This window comes from Solea senegalensis, unplaced genomic scaffold, assembly GCF_019176455.1.
Source record: "Solea senegalensis isolate Sse05_10M unplaced genomic scaffold, IFAPA_SoseM_1 scf7180000012903, whole genome shotgun sequence".
In the NCBI taxonomy this organism is placed as follows: Eukaryota; Metazoa; Chordata; class Actinopteri; order Pleuronectiformes; family Soleidae; genus Solea; species Solea senegalensis.
Genome location: NW_025320718.1, coordinates 26,534 through 51,176, shown reverse-complemented (window position 1 = coordinate 51,176; position 24,643 = coordinate 26,534). Strand labels below are relative to the sequence as shown.

At 40.8% G+C, this 24,643-nt stretch overlaps 2 protein-coding genes across 2 annotated transcripts; one reads left to right on the top strand and one right to left on the bottom strand.

Annotated features, from left to right (window-relative positions):
• Positions 1-475: 475 nt before the first annotated feature.
• On the top strand, positions 476-3,181 carry egr2b (early growth response 2b). The gene is made up of 2 exons (XM_044015134.1): positions 476-1,096; positions 1,298-3,181. The coding sequence occupies exons 1-2, from the start codon at positions 925-927 to the stop codon at positions 2,467-2,469; spliced, it is 1,344 nt and encodes a 447-aa protein (XP_043871069.1). The 5' UTR covers positions 476-924; the 3' UTR covers positions 2,470-3,181.
• A 2,775-nt stretch (positions 3,182-5,956) lies between these two features.
• adoa (2-aminoethanethiol (cysteamine) dioxygenase a) lies at positions 5,957-9,470 on the bottom strand. The gene is made up of 2 exons (XM_044015139.1): positions 8,880-9,470; positions 5,957-7,955 (listed from the first exon to the last, which is right to left on the bottom strand). Exons 1-2 carry the CDS (start codon positions 9,198-9,200, stop codon positions 7,500-7,502), a joined length of 777 nt encoding a protein of 258 aa, XP_043871074.1. The 5' UTR covers positions 9,201-9,470; the 3' UTR covers positions 5,957-7,499.
• Between the last annotated feature and the right edge of the window lie 15,173 nt (positions 9,471-24,643).

Here is a 24,643-nt window from a genome sequence, read left to right as displayed (position 1 = left end):
CTATATTTAACTCGTCAGTGAACTAAACGTGTTCTTTCCCAGACCACAGTCAAATCAGAGTGACACAAGTTTCCGAGCCAGTGCAAACTGTCGCAGTCGCAGCCAGAAGAGTAAAATTCCGCTCTTCTCGCCGTCTCATTTAACTGTGGTCATGCCAGAGCGACTCTCTCTCTCTTTCTACTCGGCAAAGCTCGTCACTTTCCGATGATCATTCTCCGGAATTGAAACCAAATATGGAGCATGAGGGTGTTACCGGATTCAACCTTTTATGGCTTGAAGAAGCAGGACCGGAATTCCTCTTTTGATATCAGAGTGAGATTATAGACAGCAGAGGCTCAGAGAACACAGTCAAAACAATGAGTGATATTAAAATGAGTGTGTGTGATGTGCGTCCACTGTGGCTCATTTCCCCTGTATATGTGTTTTATTTATTTATTTGTTTGTTTATTATTATTATTGTTATTATTATATTTTTAGCAGCTGTTCGAGGCGGAGTGGAAACTCTCTCTCTCCACGAGCAGCGGGTTCTCCATTGACAAGTGATTCCCTTTGCGCCGCGCGTCACGGAGACGCGCGGCCAATCAGCATCGGCTACGCCACTCCCTTCTCCGCTCTCGTCGCCCCTCCCACTCCATATTTGGGTAATGACGTCGCGGGGCGCATTCAAAAGTTTCCCCATATATACAAACTAGTGGCAGGGCCCGCGTTCCCTACACGAGTGATATACTTGAGCCCGGTGTAAACTTCATGAGCAGTCAGAGCGCATTAAGCGCACACACGGAGCTCATCCACCCACATCCACAGAGGCAGAGAGGGAGATGCAGAGGTGACCCACGCTAGACTGGGTCACTCACTGTTCCGCTGTTTGTCGTGCGAGCTTGGAAGAGAAATAAGACTAGACCTAGACGCGTCCTCCTCTGCGCAATGACGGCCAAAACTCTGGAGAAGGTGCCGATGAATCTCGGTGGGTTCGTGCATCCCGTAGCAGACAGCGTGTATTCCATGGATGACATCGCCGCCAGCATGCCGACCTCTGTGGCAATCTTCCCCAACACAGATTTAGGAGCGCACTACGACCAGATGAACGTGGCAGCAGGTAAGATGACACTCGGCGCTCAAGAGTAAAAGTGTTTTTCCTTGAGTTTTTCATACTGAAAAAGATGTTCCGGGTGTTAATTTGCTGACATATAATAAGAGCAGAGTCCGTGCGTAATGGAACAGAGACGCACCAGCGCACATCTTAATTAATCTTCTTCGTGTCACCTCACTAATGATGTGTTTGGTTTTTCTTCTGCAGATGGTTTGATGGGCGCAGACATGAGCACAGAGAAGCGCTCTCTGGAACTCTCCCCCTACACCGGCGGTTTCTCTCAGCCCGCGTCCCACCGCAACCAGACCTTCACCTACATGGGAAAGTTCTCCATCGACTCCCAGTATCCAGGTAACTGGAACCCCGAGGGAGTCATCAACATCGTCTCGGGCATCTTCAACGTGGCCCAGCCGCCGCCTCCTCCTCCTCCCTCCTCTTCAGCGTCCTCCTCACCGGCTTCTTCTGGATCTCCCAGTCACTTCTCCAGCGGAAATTTGAGTTGCACCATGGCGGCTCCGAACCAGGCAGAGATGGACCATCACCACCACCTCTACTCTCCACCTCCTCCTTACTCCTCCTCAGGTTGCGGGGAGATGTACCAGGACACCTCGGCTTTTTTGTCCACTTCCACCTGTCCCATCGCGTCCTACCCGCCGCCCTCCTACTCTTCTCCTAAGCAGCCCATGAGCTCAGACGCACCGGGGCTTTTCCCCATTATCCCAGACTACTCTGGCTTCTTCCAGCCGGCTTGTCAGCGGGACATGCACACGGCAGGTATCCAAGATCGGAAACCGTTCGGCGCATGCACGCTCGACTCATTCCGCGTGCCTCCACCCTTGACCCCGCTGAACACTATTAGGAACTTTACGCTCGGGGGTCCGGGTGGCGGCGTCTCCGAAGGCGGTCCACCGAGGCTTCCTTCTGCATACAGCCCACAGAACCTGCCACTGAGACCGATCCTGCGGCCCAGAAAGTACCCGAACAGACCCAGCAAGACGCCCATCCATGAGCGTCCGTACCCATGTCCCGCTGAGGGCTGCGACCGGCGCTTCTCTCGTTCCGACGAACTGACCAGACACATCCGTATCCACACTGGACACAAGCCGTTCCAGTGTCGGATATGCATGCGCAACTTCAGCCGCAGCGACCACCTCACCACGCACATCCGCACGCACACCGGAGAGAAGCCGTTCGCGTGTGATTTCTGCGGCCGGAAATTTGCGCGGAGCGACGAGAGAAAGAGACACACTAAAATCCACCTGAGGCAGAAGGAGAGGAAGTCTTCCACTGTCTCCTCCTCGTCCTCCTCCTCGTCCGGCAGCACCGGGCTGGAGCGGTCATCAGGCGGGATCAGCGCATCCAACGGGATCTGTCCATAGTTTCAGAAACTTAGTCACCGTGGCTGCGTGATGCACACTAACACCCAGAAAAGGAAGAGACCGTCGAATAATGATCCTGCAACTGTTGTCAACTAAAAATAGCAGATGATCTGATGGGAATAAACAACAACTTCTTTCGCAGCCGTGCGCAAATTACGCACATCCACATATTCCTGCTCCAGACCGACACGAATGCACTTTCCCTGCACAGTCTACTGAACATTCAAGCAAATATAGCCATCAATGATGCATATAAGGATTCGCGTTTGTAATAAAGGGGACTGTAAAAAAAAAAGAAGAAAGATTTATGAGCGCGCAGGAGGCAGCAGCGCGTTCACGTGTAAAATAACTGCAATAACGTTTTAAACAAATGAGTTAGATTATCTTTTTTAAGTTATTAAATTGACAAAAGTGTTCATTCTAACATGTTTGTTGACGACTGCATCTCCCCCTTTAGTGCCTTGCTGCGTGTCTTTTTTGTACGTGCAGGTTCAAGGACGCTCGTATAACAACACATTGTGTATTTGTCTTTAATATGTACAGTGGAGACGTTTCTATTTTTGTATACATTTCGTGTAACTCCGAGTGTTGAGCCGTTGCAGTTCACTTGTAAAAAAGAAAGAAAGACAAACATGGAGTGTAAATATGTTGAACTAATACCGACTTGACTCTTTGTTGTGATGTGTGTTTTGAGACTTATTAAATCTATGAAGATGCTAAACACAAGAATCCGTTTGGTCTGTCATCATCATCGTCATCTTCATCATCGTCATCAACAACAGAAGCAGCAGAAGCGCGTGGAACAGAAAGAGGTCAAAAGTGTTTGAATGAATTCTCTTTTATCTGCATTTATGCTCAAAGCACTTGTTAAAAGGCTGTTGATGTTGGAAATGTGTAGGGTGAATTCCACCACGCTGCGTCACACATGGCATTTGTGACTCAGAGATTTTCACCCACTCGTTTAAAATCAGGTAAAGGCGACATCGGATTAAAGGCGATGGACTGGTTTTGCCATTTTTTTTAAATGTCAAATATATGCGAGTAATATTGCAAAGAGGTGGCAGCAAAGAAGATGTAAATATTTAGTATATAAGAAGAAAAAGAAAGACGACTAAACATCATCCAGAAAGGTTTGCAAAAAATGAGTAAATCACTCTCATCCCGCTCTTATTCGTCCAGCTTTTATTATTTTATTAGTTAATACATAGATTAAAGTTGTGAAACCAGCTATTCTACATTTAATTGTAGACTATAAACTCAGGTTGCTGTATGATCCATTTCTTTACTAAGGGTATATATGTATATGATGTTCCTGTGGTAGAACATAATTATTAACTTAGAATTTGACTCATCTTCCCTGCAAAACAATGGTTCTGCAACTTTTTTATACTGAGAAAATATTATCACTAATGTTAAAATACAGTGGTGTAAATAGTGCGAGCAAAGCAAGCTACGGACTTTTCACAGGAGGCAGATTTTATTCCCAATAAGATAATTTGCTCTCTCATCATCCTCCTCTTCCTCACATATACTTCACATACTGGTATAGTGAAATTAGATTAAGATGGTGCGAGAGATAAGATAACTCTAATTATTATTATTTGATTATTTGTTTAATTTTGTAAACACTCCATTAAAAATTCCTCAGCTTCACTCCCGATCACATACCCTTGGTTTACACAGTAGAACAGTATTTTTGATTTTCCTCCGAGTACCGCCAGAGGAAGCTCGCGTACCACTGGCGGTACACGTGCCACAGTTTGAGAACCATGGTTGTAAAACATTAGAACGTTCATCAACATGAATGACAGGTGCTATTGTAGGCTTTGTTTCTATATATCGGACACTGTTACCTCCTCAGTTTTGTCAACTAAGCAAAACACAATATTATAATAAATACAAAGTAAATGGAAACTATTTCAAGTCCTACTCCAGTGTTTAAAACATGCTTTAGGCTTCAATCTACAGGGTTTGCACACCAGATTCTGGCAGATCAAGCCTTTATAGCTCCGTCAAGTGTCTGTGGTTCTTGAGGACACTCAAGGCCACAAAGACTTTTCCTAGAGAGACCTCCATAGTTCTCTATGTTTCCCCCAGTTTTGACCATGATCTGACGTCCCTGCTGCTGTGCGGACAATGGGCAAATGTCAGAATTGTATAATTACACCAAGGACACTTCATAAAATCCACAGTTGCTGAAATTGGGTTAGTGTGCTTGAACGCAGTTGACACAGAGAGAGGACAGGGCCGTCCACTGACCTCTTGATGTGGTGGCCCTGGTTTGTCCAGGATTCCCAGTGAGTCCGACTATGTCACAATTTGTGGCTCCAGTATAAAGACGCTGTTTATATTGTGACTAAAAATGCTACATTTTAAGAAAACACGATTCTAATACTGAGTCTGTACACATTAGAAGAGGATTCTTTTTTTTTAGCAGCAGCCTGAAATTGTACAAGACCTGTCTTTGTGCCAGGACACACACAGACAGATTAAAGGGACTTTAATCTTCTGGTTTTTGATTCCGTACAAGACAGAAAACAGGGATATTTCCCCGGTGTCGGACATTTGCTTGTGACACATTATGGTGAAAGGCCCGCTGTTATCCATAACATCTTTATTCATCTGATGCCAGCTTGACCACAAGTCCGAGCAACTGTGAACAAAGACATCAGTGTTCTGTCCTCACTCGTGCTTCTATAGAATACACTCGTTTTATGGTTTATGACGATCGTTGTATTCCTCCGCTGTCTGATCACAAAGCAGGAAACAATTGATAATCAACCTTAAGTGACAGTTATATTCAGAGCTGAAGTGGCTACACACTCACACATTGTACATGTGACATGTGAGGTGGTGGCCCGCCAACAGATGTCTTTTCTTTCTGCGCCACATATTTTTCCCGTACTGATACACTGGCCTGATAAACTCCACACTGGAAATTGAGGATAATTGCGATGAGCTGCAGTCACTGACCTGACTTGACTTGAGTGGCTCCCCGGAAATGCACTGCGTGTAGTGACTATTTCACTACACGCAGTGTAAGCCGCTGTGGGGTTTTTTGCTGAAACAAAAAGAAAATGAGTTCTGTGTTCACTTTGAGTTCATATATTTGCCTAAATTAAACTTTTAACACTTTTTTTTCCAAATATTACTAAAGACAAGAACCTCAAATTGACTGTTTTATTGTGTTAAAGTGAAGGAGTTTGACACTTTTCTCTTCTTCCTTCCTCTGTCAGGACTGTGTGAGGATCGTGTCGTCAGAAGGGTCGACTGCAGGACCTCAGATCTGTGTTCCCAGGGTCTGTGAGCCAAGCGTGAGCTGATTTCTTTATCTTTCATGGAACCTTTTAACCCCAAAGATCCATCGTCTAATACGTTTGTGCCCAGTGGTGTTAACAGCCCACTTGAAAATAACATACATTACTTATTGTTTCTAAAACAATAGTGGACATAGTTTAATCCCCTCAGTGTAGATGAGGCATGGAACTGATGTTTAAAATGCTTTTTTATTGTTAAAAAGTGTGTGACACCAGTGGTTATAAAAGGCCAAAATTATTTTCCAGGTAGATGAGACAGCATGGCACACTTTCTACACAGAAGTTACAGTTCTTGACCCAAAAATGTGCCTCAATTCTCATTCTGATTACACGACGATTAAGAATTGAAAATCAAGCCGACGTGTATTGATATGTCTCTTTACTTCTGAAAAATGTTGGAACAAATGCACTCTAGTATCATATTTTATACTGTTCATCAAATCTCCGACACACATTAACAGATATACGGTCAAGACACTGTTGCAGAATGAGTACATTCGTCTGTGGTTGAATCAGAGAAAAATCACCTATTGGCAACTTAAAATGCAGCAGTTTTGCACCGCAACATTCATCGGTTTATGCTGTTTTTTTTAGATCCTTTGCTGCATTTTAGTTTATATAATTTCATAGAGCCACTTTACTGTTTTATATAAATGCATGTCAGTATTAGTAGTATAGCACAAGCAGTATAAGACAGCGCTCCATGCGTACTTGCATCTTCTTAATTGTTCCACACACGTTCATCATCAGAGTAAGTGAATCACTGGGAACATGTGATTCATGGAGTCGTATCAGTCTAATATAAAAAAAGCTGTAGATATGTAACATACAGGCAGTAGAGACGCCGTGTGTTCAGTCTGCATGAGAAAGGTGCGGAAAGTGTTTGTTTTTTACCAACACAGCTTCCTTTTGCAAGAGGCAAGACTGTATTTTCAAAGTGAACTTAAAGAATTCAGTGTAATAATCAGTGGATTCAGTAACATTATATTTAAAATGACAATAAAAAGACTGGTCTTAACATCGGCTTTTTCCCTTCACTGTCCAGACCCGTGCAGGAACCATCAACTGGAATGAGATAAATACATAGAAAATAGAGTATATATATATATATATAAATATACATACATACATACATATGTGTGTGTGTGTGTGTGTAAATGCTGTAGCGTGTGCACATAAGAAGAAGGAAAGCAACGTGTACAATAAAGGTAAAAATGGTGCTATTTAGACATATACATTCAATATTCATAAATAAGGCAAGGCAGGTATGACTGGAGTTACAAGCTTTGGCATTTAAGACACAATGTGGAATGAACGTCCTCTTGCAGGACAGTCCAAAAATAATGTGCGACGGCACACGACAGACACCGCACTAGCAACAGGACGTCAGGTCGATGACATTCATGTGTATTCGCCGCCATAATGGTCCCAAGACAAATGTTTCAATAGAAGGAGAAGGGGATTTCTGCCGTTTGAGAAGTGCTTGACGAGGGTATTTGAGGTCTGTGGAGGCAGACTGACTGCTCCACGTTCAGGCAGCAGTCCACAGCTCCAGTTTCTGTGAGCTTCTCTCCCGCTGTAGCATCCTTGAGCAAGCCACTCAACGGAAAAAGTGACCCTTCTGTTTGACCTCCGTGTGTGAGGACGGTAAACCCAGATTACTGTTGTGGATGGATGACAGCATGATGACATAGCCAAGGCCGCAGTGATGATTCAGACTGAGACTGCAGGGCCTGGATATGGCTCCCCACCGCACCAGAAATCCTCAGGCTGAGGGACCTCTAGCAGCCATGCCTCATCTTCTTTCTCCTTCTCCTCTCCCTGCTCCTCCCCGCTCTTTCCATCCGTTTCCCTCTCTGCTACAGTTTGCAGGATTTGGTAATAGTGGCAGTCCCGCCCGTCGTCCTGATTGTATGGCGGCGCCAAGATATCCAGGAAAGCGGCGGGCCCCCCCACTGCGTCGACGCGATGCAGATTGTCTTTAAGAGGGGTGAGGAGGCACGGCCCGCTGTTCTCCGTGTACTCCTCCACCGACCGGCGTATGGAGCGCCACACGGAGGCCATCTGGAGAGGGTCCAGCGGAGGATCGAAATGAGGTGGGACGGAGTTGACAGTCAAATGATTTTCCAGTTTATCAAAGCAGTGGACGTTCACCTTCCCATAGAGGACCTGCAGGAATCAAGAGGGGGGAATATAAAATATCAATATTTATAGGTAAACAGAGATTTTTACACCAACAGCAATAAAAAGATGCAAAGCTTGTAAAACCAGAACAAAGTGTTGACCTTTAACCCTCTTATGACCATCATGAACTAATATATATTGTATAACCTGTGAAAATACAAACGTTTTATGAACTTAATGTAGCGCAATGCAACAAAAAGCACTCACAATAAGCTGCTAATGGCAACTTTCCCGTGTCTGCTTAATCATGAAGGGAGAAAATAATGAATATATTATGTGAGTGAGTTACAAATGCTGTCTAGCTCACCAACATTCAGTCCTAGTGATTTATTTTGCTGACCACAGTACCACACCAGCATCCATGCAGTCATTCCATAACCATGTACTATACATGTATTTATGTGATTTAATTTAATAATTTATGTCTAAATGTTAGTGAAATTAGTTTGTTTCCCCTTTATTGAGAGATACAAACCAAATGAAGAAAGATGTTCATGATTTTCTTCAACAACATAAGAAAGGTTCAATATAAATAGTATAATGATTATGCATTGTACAAACACACAAAAAACTTTTAAAACCACAGTTAATTTTATCTTCAACATTCAAGCAGGAGTAAAACTCTTGTTTTTAACTTGGATAGATCAAAAGTTTTGAACCACTGACTCAATTAGTTGGGAATGCTGAATCAACATTCCCAACTATGGTGTTCCTGTTTAATTCATTACATGGAATCAACTTTTCTCATGATAATTATCAGTATCAACTAGGTTGTTTCTGGCTATATCACCCAGCTCTGTTAACAATTACTATATCGTAAATCGTAATTGTTTTGGCAGGAAATTAACACACTGTCCCAGGTCTAAAAGCTACAACAGCTACAATAACAGCCAGCATTGGTGTAAAGACCTTGATCATGCCGTTCATGTCCGGGTGGTCGTGAAGCGGGATGGAGGCGCCACTCCTCAGCAGAAACACCCCCATGCTGAACACCTCAGTCTCGCAGATGTGCATGTACGTGACCGGCGGATTCTGGAGCCCCGCTGCCCCGGCGCTCCCTTTGCTTTTCCGGGGAGCAATTTTCAGGTCGGCCGCTCTGACCGCGGTCACCAAGGAGATGAGCTCACTCTGTTTATCTGCGACGTTGGCCGAAGACTTGGGTTCTTGAAAGGTGACGTAGGCCTGCTTCGCTATTTTCTGGATAAGCGGAGTTTTGTTGTCCCGCGGCATTTTGACTGCGAAAACGAACAAACATACACAAAACTAACGGTTATCGGCGTGTCCCTGGCACGGTTCCGGTGCGACTACAACCCCCGTGAAAAGCTTTTTAATAATCCAGTATCACCAGATTCCCGCCGAAGCTTAGTGCACACCGCGAATCAAGTTTTTATGGAAAAATAAAACGTATTTCGTGGCGATTCGAGTCTGATTTCAGCCCCAGATTTGAGCCACCCTGCGGTCATTTTCCACAGAAGTCCCCTCGGTTGTGTTCACACCGAACAAGCGCATGAAATGCAAAGCATCCTGGGATATGAAGTCTGATCACAAATCACAACCTCAAATTTCCTTATTCTGGATGATGTTCAGTGAACCATTGCGTGTCAAGGATGTAAGAGAATGTCTTCACGTGGCTTTGTAAGATTAGCTTACACAACAGTATCTCTGGAAACATATAATACAAAAATATAACTTGATCTGCATTTAATGCAGCCTACATTTCCCAGAAGCCACTGGGAATCAACAGGATTACAGAGGGGAAGGCCATAGAGGCCATTGAACTCCCCTCAGGGTTGACGTTGGGCTCCAGCTGCTGCCGGACTGTGTTTTGTAAAAGGGCAAATTAGATAAAGTTTGCTTCAAGAACACTTTGTAACAGTGGAAGGGTTTATTTTAAACAAAAGTTAAAGAAACTGTGACCTTTATTAACCTTGCACATGTAGTTTTAGCACCATAACTTCACCAAACAGACTGAACACTGATGCTGGAAGAACTGGGCAGATGAAGATTCCTAACTGAAAACAATGACCAGGCAAGCCATATCTATATTTTAATGTTACTTCCGGTTTACACCTACATTAAGGTGATTGTACACTGACCACAATGAATGTGGACTCTGGAAAACACGTGTAGATTCTTAGTGTAAATATCATATCTAGATCAAATATGATTACGAAACACATTAGAAGCCCATGAGCCTGTCAAGGTTAAATGTATAAACCTGGAAAGAGGAAAGGTTGTTTGCAGTATAAACTGAAATGAAAAGAATACTGTCTACACATAGCACACACATAGTAGCAGTCTTGTATAAAGTACCTAAGAGATACTTAAGTAAAAATACTAGTATCTTACCAGAAAATGACTTTGGTAGAAGTTGATAATATTACCTCAGTAAAAGTCTTAAAGTATATGACATTTACTGTACTTAAGTATCAAAAGTAATTTTTTGATATAAAATGTACTTAAGTTTTTGAAGTAAAAGTACAAATGAGGAGTTAGGATTGAGCCATGGTAGTTCAGTGGTAGGGCGAGTTGTCTTTCTACTGGGCAGTTGTGGGTTCAATTCCTGGCCTTGCTCGTCTGTATGTGTCCTTGAGCAAGACCCTTAACCATATGTTGAAGTGTGTGAATGGGTGAATGGCAAAAGTATAGTATAAAACAATTCATCAAGACTAGAAAAGCGCAATATAAGTACTGACCATTATTTGGTAGTAAGGAGTAACAATGATAGTTAGAGGAAATGCAGTGGAGTAAAAGTACACATTTTATTTAGGAAATGTCAAGTCAAATGTAAAGTAAAAGTTGCTAGAAATATAAATAACAGAGTAAAGTACAGATACATGAGTTTCTTAAGTTGCATTGCAACACTGCATAGTATACAATCTCTGCCATTGTACTGTACAGTATTGAAAACATCATCGACCCGATTAGACTTATAAAAGCATGTCTCAGTTATAAACTCATACTTGGCAAGACTCCACACCCACAAGGTGAACTGTACGTAAGTAAAGTGGCTCATAATCTTGTCCATGTCCTTGTCCAACTACTCTGTTGTTCCTCTGTGTGCACTCTTTTAATCACATCTCGCTGCTGCTCAATGTTCTGTTGCTTGTTGCTCCTTGCAGACATCTGTGTTGTGCTTCTGTCTGCGTGCTCTCTCTAATATTACAGCGTCTTTGCTGTTGTTGTTCCGCCGCTTGTCTTATTTTTGCTTTTGTTGTTGTAGTCATTTATTTAATTGGTTTAGCTGAAATGGTTAGTGTTTATCTTGCTTTTCAGGGAGCCCATTTTAACATCAGGCCTTAACCACCATATTTAGTGAAATGTTTGCTGATAGATAAACGAACAAGCAAATAAAATAAATAATAACAGCATGTGTGATGCACTTGCTTATACTGTATTTATCCCAATCACACACTAAACGTTCTTGTATTGTAATATTGCCAATTCAGACTGTTCATCTGATTTATGACTGACTTGGTGGTTGTATGATGTAATGCATTACTGCACCATATGTTTTGACTCCATAGCTGAAAGTGACACTGGAGTCCAAGTTTACCTGTGCAAAGAGCGCCCTCTACAGACCAAACAGTAATCACAATGGAACTTTACCACTATACCTCTGTGTATGTTTAGTTTTTCTCAGTTTGTAGTGGCTATAGAATGAGAAAAAAAGTGTTCATCGTGTGTGCAGATGAATGTGTGAATGCAAAACAAGTGTAAACATGATTGCACACTTTATTAGACAGCAGTACGTGGCAAGTGCACTTCAGAATTGCACCTAAATGAGCACTTATTTAACATGAGTGGACGGTACGCAAACAAATCTGATCAAACCAACAGAATGATGTGTGGTCAGAATAATATGTTCACTACCAACGTTTGTTAAACGTCCTCACTTTTATACTGTAACGCCACAAAGAGGACATTCATACAGTAACGACACATCACAGCAGAAAACTGAGAACAAATTGAACATGAGTTTATTACAAACGAAAGATCAACAGCGATGTAAACAAGGGAACGTCGTCCTGAACAAGTTTGTAGTGGGTTTGTTCTTTTCAAAGCATTATTGAGCTGTCATATTCTGTCATATTCTGACTGTGTTTTCACCATGTCACTGGTTAACCCATAGGCAAAACACAAGACTGAGTCACCCACACCGCAGACACTCTGTGAGTAAATGGAGAGCCCATGTGTTCTCAGTCAAACCATTTGGACAGTTTGTGTGCGTGTGTGTGTGTGTGTGTGGGTTCAGGTCTGAGTACGTCCTTACATGAGTGTATTTTTGTGTGTGTGTGAGCCGCTCTGTGTGTGTGTTTGTGCCTGTGTTGCATTATGTATGATTCATCCTGCATGATTAGTGAGGGAGACACAAAGCGAGCAATATCCTCTTGAGAAGTAATGAGGCCAGTTCATTGTAGCTCCGTGCGCATGTATGCACACGCACACACACACATGCATACACACTTCATTGCGCTAGAGGAGGGGACTGGGTTGCTTAGATACCTTTCTTCAGCTAATATGACACAGTTAACTTATTTAATTAGCCCACAGGCTAATTTAGCTGAGCAAGCAGCATTTTATTTTCACCAGGTATTAATATTACTTGGGAGGATAAATCCAATAGAGGATGATAAACTTATGAAGGCGATCGAAAGTTAACCACTTAATATCAACTTATGATGAGTTATTTCTATATGCTGTTTATTAATGCATTCATTTTGCATCATAAACACATTTATATTGTGAGCTATTTATCGTTCCATATCAAAGCAAACACTTTTATTTTGAAATTATGTGAAAAATCATCATAAATGTTGTTATTTCGGTATCTTTTTCCCAAAAAGTTGGATTTTTTTTCCACTTGACCGGCCCCTCTACTGATCAAAGTAGTGATTGAGACCCCTGAGTTAAAGTCAGCACATCTACAAATAATAATAGACGGTCCAAAGCAGTTTTACAGATGTTTAATCTCAACCACATTAATGACAAAAATCACCAAAAGTGGTACACTGCAGCTTTAGTCAGACATTACTGCACCCAGGTTTCATTCATTTCATTTATCTCCATTTATTTAAACCACAGAATCATGAAAAATATCATCACAAGCTGGTTTCCAGTTAACATCTGGTGCCATTCTACTCTTCCTATTGTCAATCTGATGTCTGAGAAAGGAACTGGCTTCAAGTGTAAATAAAAAAAACATGGCACATCTTCAACTACATAGAAATGTCAGAAATAAAAACAAAATAACGAAAATGCTTCATGGAAATCATCAATTTTACAGTATAGTCCAAATGAATAAAGAGAGCTGAAGGAGAGTTCAGACTCATACCTGACAAGGAGATGCACAATATGAAGAATGGATGAGATACAGATTAAATTAGATGATAAAATAAATGTGATATCTTTACTGAATGATGAAGTGTTATTTTGTCTGACCAAGTTATGCGCTGAGTCCTAACTTTCCTGGAACTCTCTCTGCTCAAAGGGCATCTCACCATCCTGGAGTTTAAGTTGCATAAAACAATATTGTTTGAATTATGTGCTCTCTGAGGACAAAGAAGTCAAAACCCCCGTTTGTCTGGGACCTTATTTGCATGCGCCGCTGCTGGGTGCTCAGACATAAAGCCAACATTATTCGCCGGCTGTTTAAAATGTGCATGACTGACATTGCAGAGAAGTCAAGCAAGCTTCATCATGCCATCCTCAGCGCCGCGGCCAAGGCTCTCTGAATGGAGCGTGTGATTCCCGGCTTGTCTGCAATTTGCATCAAAATATACGACCGTGGAGAAGAATGTGTAGACATATCGCGTATATACTGAGATGCAGACCTGTACACGTGTGGAAGCACAGGTGCATGTACACGTGCTCGTTCCAAGTGTGTACAAATATAAAGTGCGTCTTGAGCAAGCATTTTCGTACACACAGACACATTCACACACTCATTCCTCTGTCCTCTGGAATCAGCATATTGAGACAATGAGACAATGATAACAGCTGCTTATGGATCATTTAGTGCGGCCAGTCAACGTGGCCTTTGTGTTCAGTCAATACGCAGCCTGTTCTCTGTCATCAGAGTTGTCATTATTTCGCAATGTGTTCCACTGCTGAGAACATGAGGAGTCTTTTTATTTGTTGCCCCCCGTGGCCTCGTTTGAATCAGGCCATCGCTGTGAATGAAACCAACTCTGTTGTCCATCAAAGAACGCTAACAACTCGGGCCAGAGATGAAAATTCATTAGCTTGTCGGAAAAAATGTCTGCATAACTTGACCGGCAGCAGCAGGAGACGATGCAATGCTAATGTTTGTTCTCCCCGTCAAAAAGATGCTTTCTTCACACAGATTTTCAGGAGATTTCCTGGATTTTTCTGTGGACCGTGAGCCCTTGATGCGAGTTTTATGGGATGCAGAGTGCTGATACATGTCTGTCATTGACAGGTGTTCTTGACATTTTGACTGTTAGATTAATGCGTATAATTTCAATAGGTAATGAATCATCTGAACATGAATAGATATGTAATGTGAATATAGGTGATAGTAAACATATTGAAGCAAACTGAGAAACAAATTGTGAGGAAACGTGTTATTAAGTGATCAACAAAAATTGGAGCAGCTGTTAAATACTCTAAATACATTAAAACAAAATTCATCTGTAACTCAAAGTAAATTCATTGTTTCTTGAACCTTAAAAACATACGAGTTCTTTAATGTATATTGTGTTTTGGTCAAAATATATTTACTGTCCTGTATATTGTTATACAGGGCTTTATATCATATGTCAGTCTTGTTGTCCTCCGTAAAAACAAATTCATTTTCCACATTTTTCCATGATGAATGAAAAGTGTGATTTTTTTTTATTCATTTATTTAAGAAAAAGTGGAATTATCATAACATTTTCTCTAATAGTGGACAGCAATATTAATACTTCTATTAATAAAGTGAAACCTAAGTGAGAACTACACGGTGTTATCAGCAACAGCGTGCTGGAAATTTGTAAAAGTAAAAGCAAAGATGCTTAGATGTAAACAGTGAACAAAGAAAATTCATGAAGGGTTCTCTTAGTGTTTATGTTAACGCTTACACTTTTGCATGGGGGGGCTAACAAATGTATATGAATGAGTGAGTTGGTGTAACTGGAGTAACTCTAAGAGAAAGTGTATTTCTCTCTCTCTCTCTCTCTGTCTATCTATCTCGATCTTTCTCTCTCTCTCTCGCCCTCTCATCACTATCTTGTTCGCTGTTTTATGGTTTATGGTTTTCTTCATGGAGCTGTTTTATGCTTAACCTGCAGACCATGACCACCCAACAAAAATCTCTGGATTAAGAGTGATGACACACAAAACACACACACACAAACAGGAAAAGTATATTACTTTTTTTAACTTTTTACAGTATTCTTTCTTTTTAGATGACGCGTAGGTGCATTATTATTTATTATTTTATGACACCGATGCAATCAATAACTAATATGTGTACTTTGCACTTATTTCCTCCTTCTATTGATTTTTGGGGGCAGCAAATTAGGCAAATTGGAAACTCTGAATTGGCCGTATAGGTGTGAGTGTGAGATCAGTGGATGGTTGGCGACCTGTCCAGGGTTTACCCCATCTTGCGCCCTATGTCAGCTGGGGTTGGCACCAGCGCCCTCTGCAACAATCATGTGGAGGATAAAGTCTTGGAAAATGAAGATATATATGTAGTTCTGCGCACGGTCTGTTCAGTAGTCCACATGCATGGTTGTGAGATTCTACGTGGAACAAATGCACTTTCTGGTCTCACTTAAATAATAAAAAGTTAGTCTTTATTTTTCTATGTTTGAACACTGTGCTTTATTATTCTTTATCGTCCTGTATGCAGTGATTCTGAGTCGTTGGGGTGTGGTGTTGTTTTTTCATCTCCTCTGACTCAAAGTCCTGAGGGAAACACTGGTTTGCGGAAAAACCATCTTCATACCGAACGGTGACGATAAATCCAAATGCATCTCTATCACTCAGACCTAAGAGGAGTGTGAGTAAAGTGTAAAACAATGGGGTGGAACCAGACTATTTGTCACTGCTGTAGCTGCTCTGATAGAAACCATCACCCTTGTATAAACTGTTTGACTCTTGTGTGTCTTTGTGGTGGTGTGCTGTTTACCTGCACGGTTGTTTTGGACTGAGCGGGGAAGTCTAATAATTATAAACTCATAATCCCTTAGAAAATGGAACCAAATTGAATGCTGGACAATGTCAGTCTCCTTTGTTTGGACATTCCTTTTACTCAGAGTCATTATAGCTCTAATGATTTTCTTTTTGATGATTGCAATGTAAAAAAAAAACAGAAACAGCGCATATACACACTGCTGGATTGTGTATGTACGTATGCGATTTACAGATGCAATTATTGCCAGATGACTTAAAGAAATAAGCCAGGTTCAACTTTAATTCCCACATGAACCTGCCCTTTTTTTTTTCTTCATCAGAACACTCTGCATTAGCTCCCTGCTGCTCCACCAGACTGGAGACGGCTGCACTTCTACATCCAGGCCTTGAGCTGATCTGAATGCACATTTAGCCCATAGTAAATAGATTGCAAGACCCCCTTACAGTCAGCATATTCCTGCCTCAGTATGTGATGTCAGAGATTCCACAATCAGAGTAACAGACTCCACCACCACATGTGGTTTAAATGCAGAACAACAATGTGTCCCCTCCCCCTGTTTCTGACTCAGTACCTTTTACACAGGAGAGTGAGATGGAATACTAAAAAAGGGACATTTCCACCGAGAACATACTCTTCACCAAATGGGGGGAGGGATGTTTGACACGACATTACTGAGAGCAGAGCTTCCAGCTGCTATGCTAATGTTCTGCTGACCAAATTTCATCTTCAGGAAGATCTCACTTATCTTACGCCAGTGATTGTTGTCCCTGTTGTTATATTAGGAAGTCTTATTCAACTCCAGAATCTTGAGCAGAGAATTCAACCTATTCAGGGTTATACTGTAGGTTTTGAAGTTGAAGATCAGACTGTAAATGAAGTTGCTGGAAAACTTCTGACGCAACATATTGCAAACGTCCAAAGAACGAAGATCACAACCTCAGTGTTTCACTTTTAAAAGAGAAAATGATCTCAAAAAACAAAGATCAAGTTGACTGGAGCTCCCCTCCAGAGCTGGGCCTTGATGCTGGTGGATCTCGAGGAGGGGGTTGGAGTGTGTGTGTGTGTGTGTGTGTCTCAGTGGCAGGAAGGACCCACCTCCTACCTACTCCTTTCCCCAGCCCCCCAGCCAGGCCCTTTGTTTCCCGATGATGTATGAGACAGCATCTCCCTTGGAGTACCACAGGAACACGACAGTGGAGCAACAACGCTGTCCCATAATGGAGACTGATGGGATGGCTCCCGCTCTCCTCACTTTGTCCGCTACTAAGATTGAGTTGACGTGGCACTCCAGGCTCTGACAGGACCCTCGTAAGAGAAGATTCAGCCCGACGGCAGCTCACGTCTGTCAGTCGCACTGGGTCCCGCCACGGCCTGACGGGTGGATGGATGGACGAGGGGACCTGCTCAGGTCTTTGCTGGGTGATGGAGGAGAGGTGAAGAGAATCCTTGGTCCTCTGGTTCCTGTTGGACATTCCTGGGATGGCTGAGCGCATGAAAGGCTACTATCAGCTGAGGCTGGTTGAATGTGTGGCCGCCAAATGTCCCATTGGAGAATAGTGTCTCCAGAATGTCACACTGCTACAGTAGATAAAGCATTTTTACTTTGGATATTCAACGAGCATTTCTAGAAACTCAAAACACATCTCCATGAACTTCATCCTGGTTGTGGTTGCCTCCACATGACCTGAAACACACGCTGAACATCTGTGAATCAAGAGAATTCATCACCGATGAATAATCAAATCAATGAGCGAGTGATGGACAGATGAGAATGAACACAGAGCAGCAGTGTGCCTGTGATATTAGGATGATACAGATGGTGAGACAAACACAAGAGGTTGTTCTGAAGCTGCTCATTGTGCATGTGCGTATGTGTGAAGTATGTGAACGGATCGTGACTCAGACAGGATACACATATAATGATCTCTCAGGGACAGAGTTTCAATTATTGAATGGATAACAAAGTATAATAATGTAGCCACTATACAAAGTCTTGACACACACACACACACACGGACACAAATGTCTCTGATGAATCATTTCCTGCCATCACAACAATACTGACAACAACGACTGATAAGAGGAGCATGTTTTAATGTCTTGGAAACTGCCAGATACCCAATGACTATGTGTCTCCTCCTCTTCCCACCCATTTGTAAATAGGCTCTGTGCAGTTATAATGTGCAAAGTGACCCCACATTTGGCAGTCTGATATGTGCGCTATGTTACAAGAGACCACGGAACACTTGGAGAAGGAAGATGGAGCAGGAGATGAGACAGATGGGCCACAGTTGGAATGACATAAGAGAAGATGGCGGAGGACAGAGTTTATTGGAGGAACTTTGTTGGTGGCCTACGCCCCAGCAGGGATTTAAAGGCTGAGAGAAAAGATCTTAACATACAGTATATCTACAGTTACCATATTTGATTGTTAAATAATCTCTACAAAGCATATTTTCAAAGCATATTTTCATACACAAACGGGCCGCATTAGGGGCAGTAGGTTATCAAACAGACATATCAAAAAAAGGGCAAATAAAAGCAGATGGTAAACTGTGTCTGTTTTGTTTGTTTTTTAATGTTTTTTTGGTTTTATTGTTTGCACAGTGATATGGATGCTGGCCAATTGTATTTTTAAGTAATAGCCTAATTTATCGTCTGTTGATCTTGGGCTTGGCCCACTTTATTTTTATTTATTTTATTATTGTTTTGGGTTCTGAGAATGTGTGTTGCTGTGAGAACTTGAGTTGTGTTTAAAGTTTAAAGGAAACATCTGCTTGCTTGAGTGGCTCAACTTAAGAGGGTTATCACGATTGCAGCCCGTTTGGCTGGTGAAGTGTAACAGACTGTGGCATATCCATGGATCGGATTCTCTCCATCGTAGTTTGGCAAACTAGGGGCCCCCAAACATCATCTTGCATAGGGCCCCGACAAATCTAGAAACATCCCTGGGTAAGAACTCTCATATCGGTTCATGATTTTAGTGAAACTTGAACTTCTACTGAAGTTTTTTGCTCATTAGGGGAAAGGTGCGAGAAACTACTATTTTTAAAAAGCAGTACATAAATAATGGATATTTTTGGTGCTATAACATACGTCACACTGTTTATTTCCCTTAAATGGAGAGCAGAATGTTTGTGTTTCTGACGCTGATTGCGTGTGAGTGTCGTTAGGGAATCCACAGATCCAGAACAAGGAAGTGAAAGCGACCGAAAAAGGCCAGCTCATAGGTCACTGATCATCACCCCCGGTCAGTTCTCTCAAATTGTGTGTAGGTTGATACACATGCGTGAGTACATAATTTAAATGTCATGCTGCTATACATAATCCATGAATTCCACAATACTTCGACATGTGCGTTGGTCAGATGTGTGGGGGAGCAGAGTGTGGTGTGATGCTGAGGATGTTTGGCAAAACAGTGACTAACGTTGTCGGGAGCAACTTGCAATGTCATTGCTGGGTTCATCTTAAATCCATCCATCCATCTTCTATCGCTTTATCCTCCACATGAGGGACGACATAAGGCAAAAGTTGGGGTTCACCCTGGACAGGTCGCCTGTCCATCACAGGGACACATAGAGACAAACAACCATTCACTCACACTCACATCCACGGTCAATTTAGAGTGTCCAATTAGCCTAATCTGCTGCCAGAAACACATCAAGACTTGGATTATAAATCTGAACTAGAAATCACCCTATTGTATGGCCTGTAAGAAAAAGGTTAACGGGTCAAAATGCCTGTGATTACTGAATTAACAGCTTTTTTGTTCTCAGTAAAAAAAAATGTAAATTAGATTATGACTTAATCTCCAAACTATATGAGGTATTTATAAAAAGAAAGTGCCAAACAGCATTTACATTTAACTTTTCTAATTGTCATAGGAACACACAGTGTCTAACAAATGTATTAGACCACCACCCAAAGCCACAGCTGCCCTAAATTAACAGCATTGGTAATTATTGAAATAATACACCAGTGTGTAGAAGATCTTTAAACAATATTATAATTTTAATGCTGAAATGTAATTGTTATATTAAGTAAAGCACATTATTATTTCTTGATTAAGATGTGAAATTATAGTTATTTACTTGCATTCCTGAACGGAAAACAATGTTTAATGTTATGCTCGATTCATTTCTGACTTCTCAGAGAAGAAGCCCACTGAGTCTGCTCAAATTTGGCTATAAAAAGGTGAATTCAGTTTGTTATTTGCCAAATAAACAACAATAAACTTTTTAGTTTTATACGAGTTTGTGAAAGATTTTAAAAATGACTATACTGTCTTATTTTTGTGACAGGTGGTCTGATATATTTGTTTAGCACTGGATGTGTTCATGATTATTGAAAATCAGATTATTGGATCTTTTTCTTTACATTATAACAACATTACATATGGGGCTGTGGTGGATCAGCGTTAGAGCAGGTCAACTGGAGGGTGATAGAAAGATAATTCCTGAAATATTATGGCTCTACTATAGTGTAAAGCAAATGTAATTTGTCATTGTAATGACATTTATGGTGATTGTTGTTGTTTAATGGTGGATCGTCCGTGAGAGCTGCCATGTACTGCACTTTTCTACACTACGGTGTTTATTGTTCAAATGGCAATAGCCAGAGTCGGTGATGTGGAAATATTGGCTATGGATTTGTTATGGTCTCATTCATCTCTCTCCCTCTGTTTTCTCTCGGGTCATCTCCACTAAATGACGGATCATTCCACCGCAAACACCACAACACTGAAAATGGACCAATTCATCAGCTCACGCTATTGATGTACACCCGTGTAGGTGGCTGGGCGATGAAAGTGTGAAAAATAGTTTTTAAGCCCACCAACTCGCCCCCACACACCTGTGATACCCGCAAAGTTTGTTCCCCACACAACAACCTGTGCTGGTAATTGAATATAATTATATAGACTATAAAATGAATATGCGTTAAATGCAGGTTTATAAGTTTAGAGGATTTATAGAAATAGTCTAATTCTGTCACCAACCACTGTGAGGCCCTGTGGACACTCACAGCCACTTTATTAGGTACACCTGTCATACAACTGGAACAACTGTTTTAACACAAACATTGTCAAGAACATCAAGATGAGCTGCTCAAGTTCAAGCCGAGCGTCAGAAAGTGTCAGATCTGAGGCTGAACTCCACTCTCTCTGGGCAAAAAGGACGTTAGAAGTGACAGGAAGGCAACTCAGTAACTAATTTAAGCACTCGTTTACAGAGCGATGTACTGTACGTGCAATTCCTGAAACTTTATTTTGTGCCCTGTGTACCTAATAAAGTGGCCAACGAGTGTTAAAGAAAAAACATGTATTCTGTTAGATTATAGTTTTTAGGTTAAGGTCATTTTCATCCAGGCTCTTAGAAACATTTTGAAGTGAAAATAATTAAATACAATCCCTGCACAAAACAGAATAAAAAAAAATATTCTAACACAACTTATTATGTTGTTTATGTAAAGAAAAACACTAATAACACAATGTGTTCTTTTAAAAAAACAAAACAAAACAAAAAAAACATTGCAGCAATACTGCCCTCATCAAAGTACGAGTATATAGTATAGCCGTACGACCTCCAGCCAGATTTTAAATGTTACATTAAATACAAAGGGCTGAATACCAGGTGTATATAACCAGAAAATGAAGATGTTAATGGGAAGAAGGTGGGAATGGATTATCCAGACGACGACAAGCACTCGATGCCAAAGAGAGGAGATTCAAAGGCTTTGAAGCTCAGGGTTTATTGGACTCTTCATAACAAGATGCCACCGTGATGACGACAGTGACTATAATGAGGATGGTGAGGATGAGATGAAGGACTTTGAACTGAGCTGTTGTTACTGCGTCGTTTGTTGCGATATGTCCTCACTCATATTTGCATTATTAAGTCCATACATATCATTGAGGTTATCTAGTTGTGGTCACAGGCTTTATTTCGGGTTGCTGGCACCATCAAGTGGTAAAAAATCTTCACTGCAGCCCTGAGACTGACTTATTGTGTTTTGAGCTGTTGGTGCATTAGAGATAAATGTGTGATTTTTGCTAAGTGATGACTTCAGTGACAATTATAACCTATGAGCACAAATGTGCAAGAGTAATTTAAAAGGAAAATAAGAAAAGTTTTATTCAAATGTGTCAATTGGAAACCAGCTGATTTCATTTTAGTTTTCTTATTTGTCTGTTTCTTTTCTTCTTTCCGAGTTTTATGTTTGATTGTCTGATGTTGACATTAGTTTATTTTCTTTTTCTCATGTTTGTTCACCCTTCTTTTCATTCTTCTACATTAATTAAAGGTAGTTAAACTAATCTTCCACCAAAGTACCTTTTTTATCAACCCCACAGATTTAATGTTTAAGTTTCTGGATAACTGCATTCTATTTTTATTTTTATTTGTTTTTTTACCTAAACTAACCCTTTATTTATTTTTGTTCTCTCCAAATATTATTGCAATGTAAAAAAAACTTATGAACTGAAATCAGAGGTGTCAAACTGGTGGTCCACAGGCCACATGTGTCCCACCACTTAATGTCACGTTATAAATAAACATGGCCTGTCATCTCCTCTTCTTTCTCTCTGATATAATATGATAAAAATCGACATGTTATTATTTATTCATTTTAGTTTTATTTCTGTCTGTTTTAGATAATAATTATTTTGGACCATATATATGTTTTTATTATGACGTATCCATCATTACACATAAAAACACAATATCATCATGAATGTCTATAATGTCTATGATGGAATATTGTGTTATAAATTTAAGCTCATGATGCTCACCTGCTAATGAACCGTTGTTTTTGACCGTCCCTGACCTAAATGAAAGAATAGATGAATAAATGAATAAGAAAAAATGCATTAAAATCTAACATGTTTCCTATTGGGCATTTTGCCTTTTCTCACAGAGATGAAACAAGAGGAGGAATTATTCATAAAACATGACTTTGGACCATTATATATGAAAATAACAAAGTGCTGACATCAAGTCATTTTAATTCAAACATATAACCAGCATTTAGAGGTTTAGTTATAAGGTGATGGCTCATGACAAAAAAAGTCTTTAGAGTTCTCATATTGTCGTATATAGTATGACCACTAGATGTCAGTCTAATGCAGAAGCCCCGTTTACTATAGACACAACTTTGTTCAGTGATGATGTTTAATGGTTGTGAAAGACAGCTGAAGACACTTAAGACTAACTTTTAAGTGTCAATTAGCTCACTTCTTTACTAACATGCAGTTTATAGCAGCCTGGTCAACACCGTCACTGAACATACACAATATTTCCTTTCAACTTTTATTACCATTTAAAGACATGAAGAACAATAAATCCTTAAATATCTAGTTAGTCAGGTTACCACATGAGACATTGGTAAGATGTTTATTAACATCTTACCTAGATGCTAATAAACATTTTACCAAAACCATATTGGTTTTTCCAAATGTCCATTTTTTTTTGTTGACTCTAATAGATATTTTATATTCTTGTTGTCTTTCAACTCAAAGGTTGAGGGTCTGATTCCTGGCTGCCAATGTGTCCTTGAACAAGACACTTGACACCATATTGCCCCATGTATGAATGGGAATGACAGGAGAGTGATGATGTGCTGTATGAAAGGGTGAATGGCAAAACTGTATGTAAAGCAGCTTTGTTTGGTCATCAAGGCGAAAAAAGTGCTGTATAGTCCAAACCATTTACTTTGTTAATGGCATTTTAATGTAATATGCTGTAAAATGACTTAGGGCTTCACGGTTATAACCAAAATAGTGATATTTAGTAGTATAATAGTGCATGGTTATTTATTGATAATTGGGCTAAAAGGTTTTTCTGTTTGTTCATGTTTATTCATGTTGTAGATGCTACACTACTCCACTGTTGGTAAAGATTTGACCTACATTACATGAGGTCAGTCGTTTAAAGGGACACTTGAGTAAAAGTAAAAGTATCTTACCAGAAAATGACTTTGGTAGAAGTTAAGGTCACTTTTTTTGTAATATTACTTAAGTAAAAGTATGTACATGTACTGTACTTAAGTATCAAAAGTAATTTTCTGATATAAAATGTAGGAGTAAAAGTATTAAAAAAGAGGATTGAGGATTGCGCCATAGCTCAGTGGTAGGATGAGTTGTCTTTGAACAAGAAGGCTGTGGGTTCAATTCCTGGCTCTGCTAGTCTATATGTGTCCTTGAGCTAGACAGTGTTACATTACAACCCTACACAAGGGGAACCTGATGTCCATCTGCTCCGAGGACCAGTCATGGTCTTGGTCTTCATTCTGAGATTGAAACATAACGTCCTCTTTGAGTCTCTGTTGCAATATTTCTTCATCACATTTCGCCAGTCTAACTAAATGCACCGTGAGTCTAACTTACAGCGGTACCCAATGATCAAAGTTCCACCAGTGCATATGTCACGCTTCATTACCTGACATTGTACCTCAGGTCCTGTGTGCTGCTGCTGCTGCTGCTGCTGCTGCTGCTGCTGCTGCTGACCATGTGTGGCCAGACATGCAGGTATCC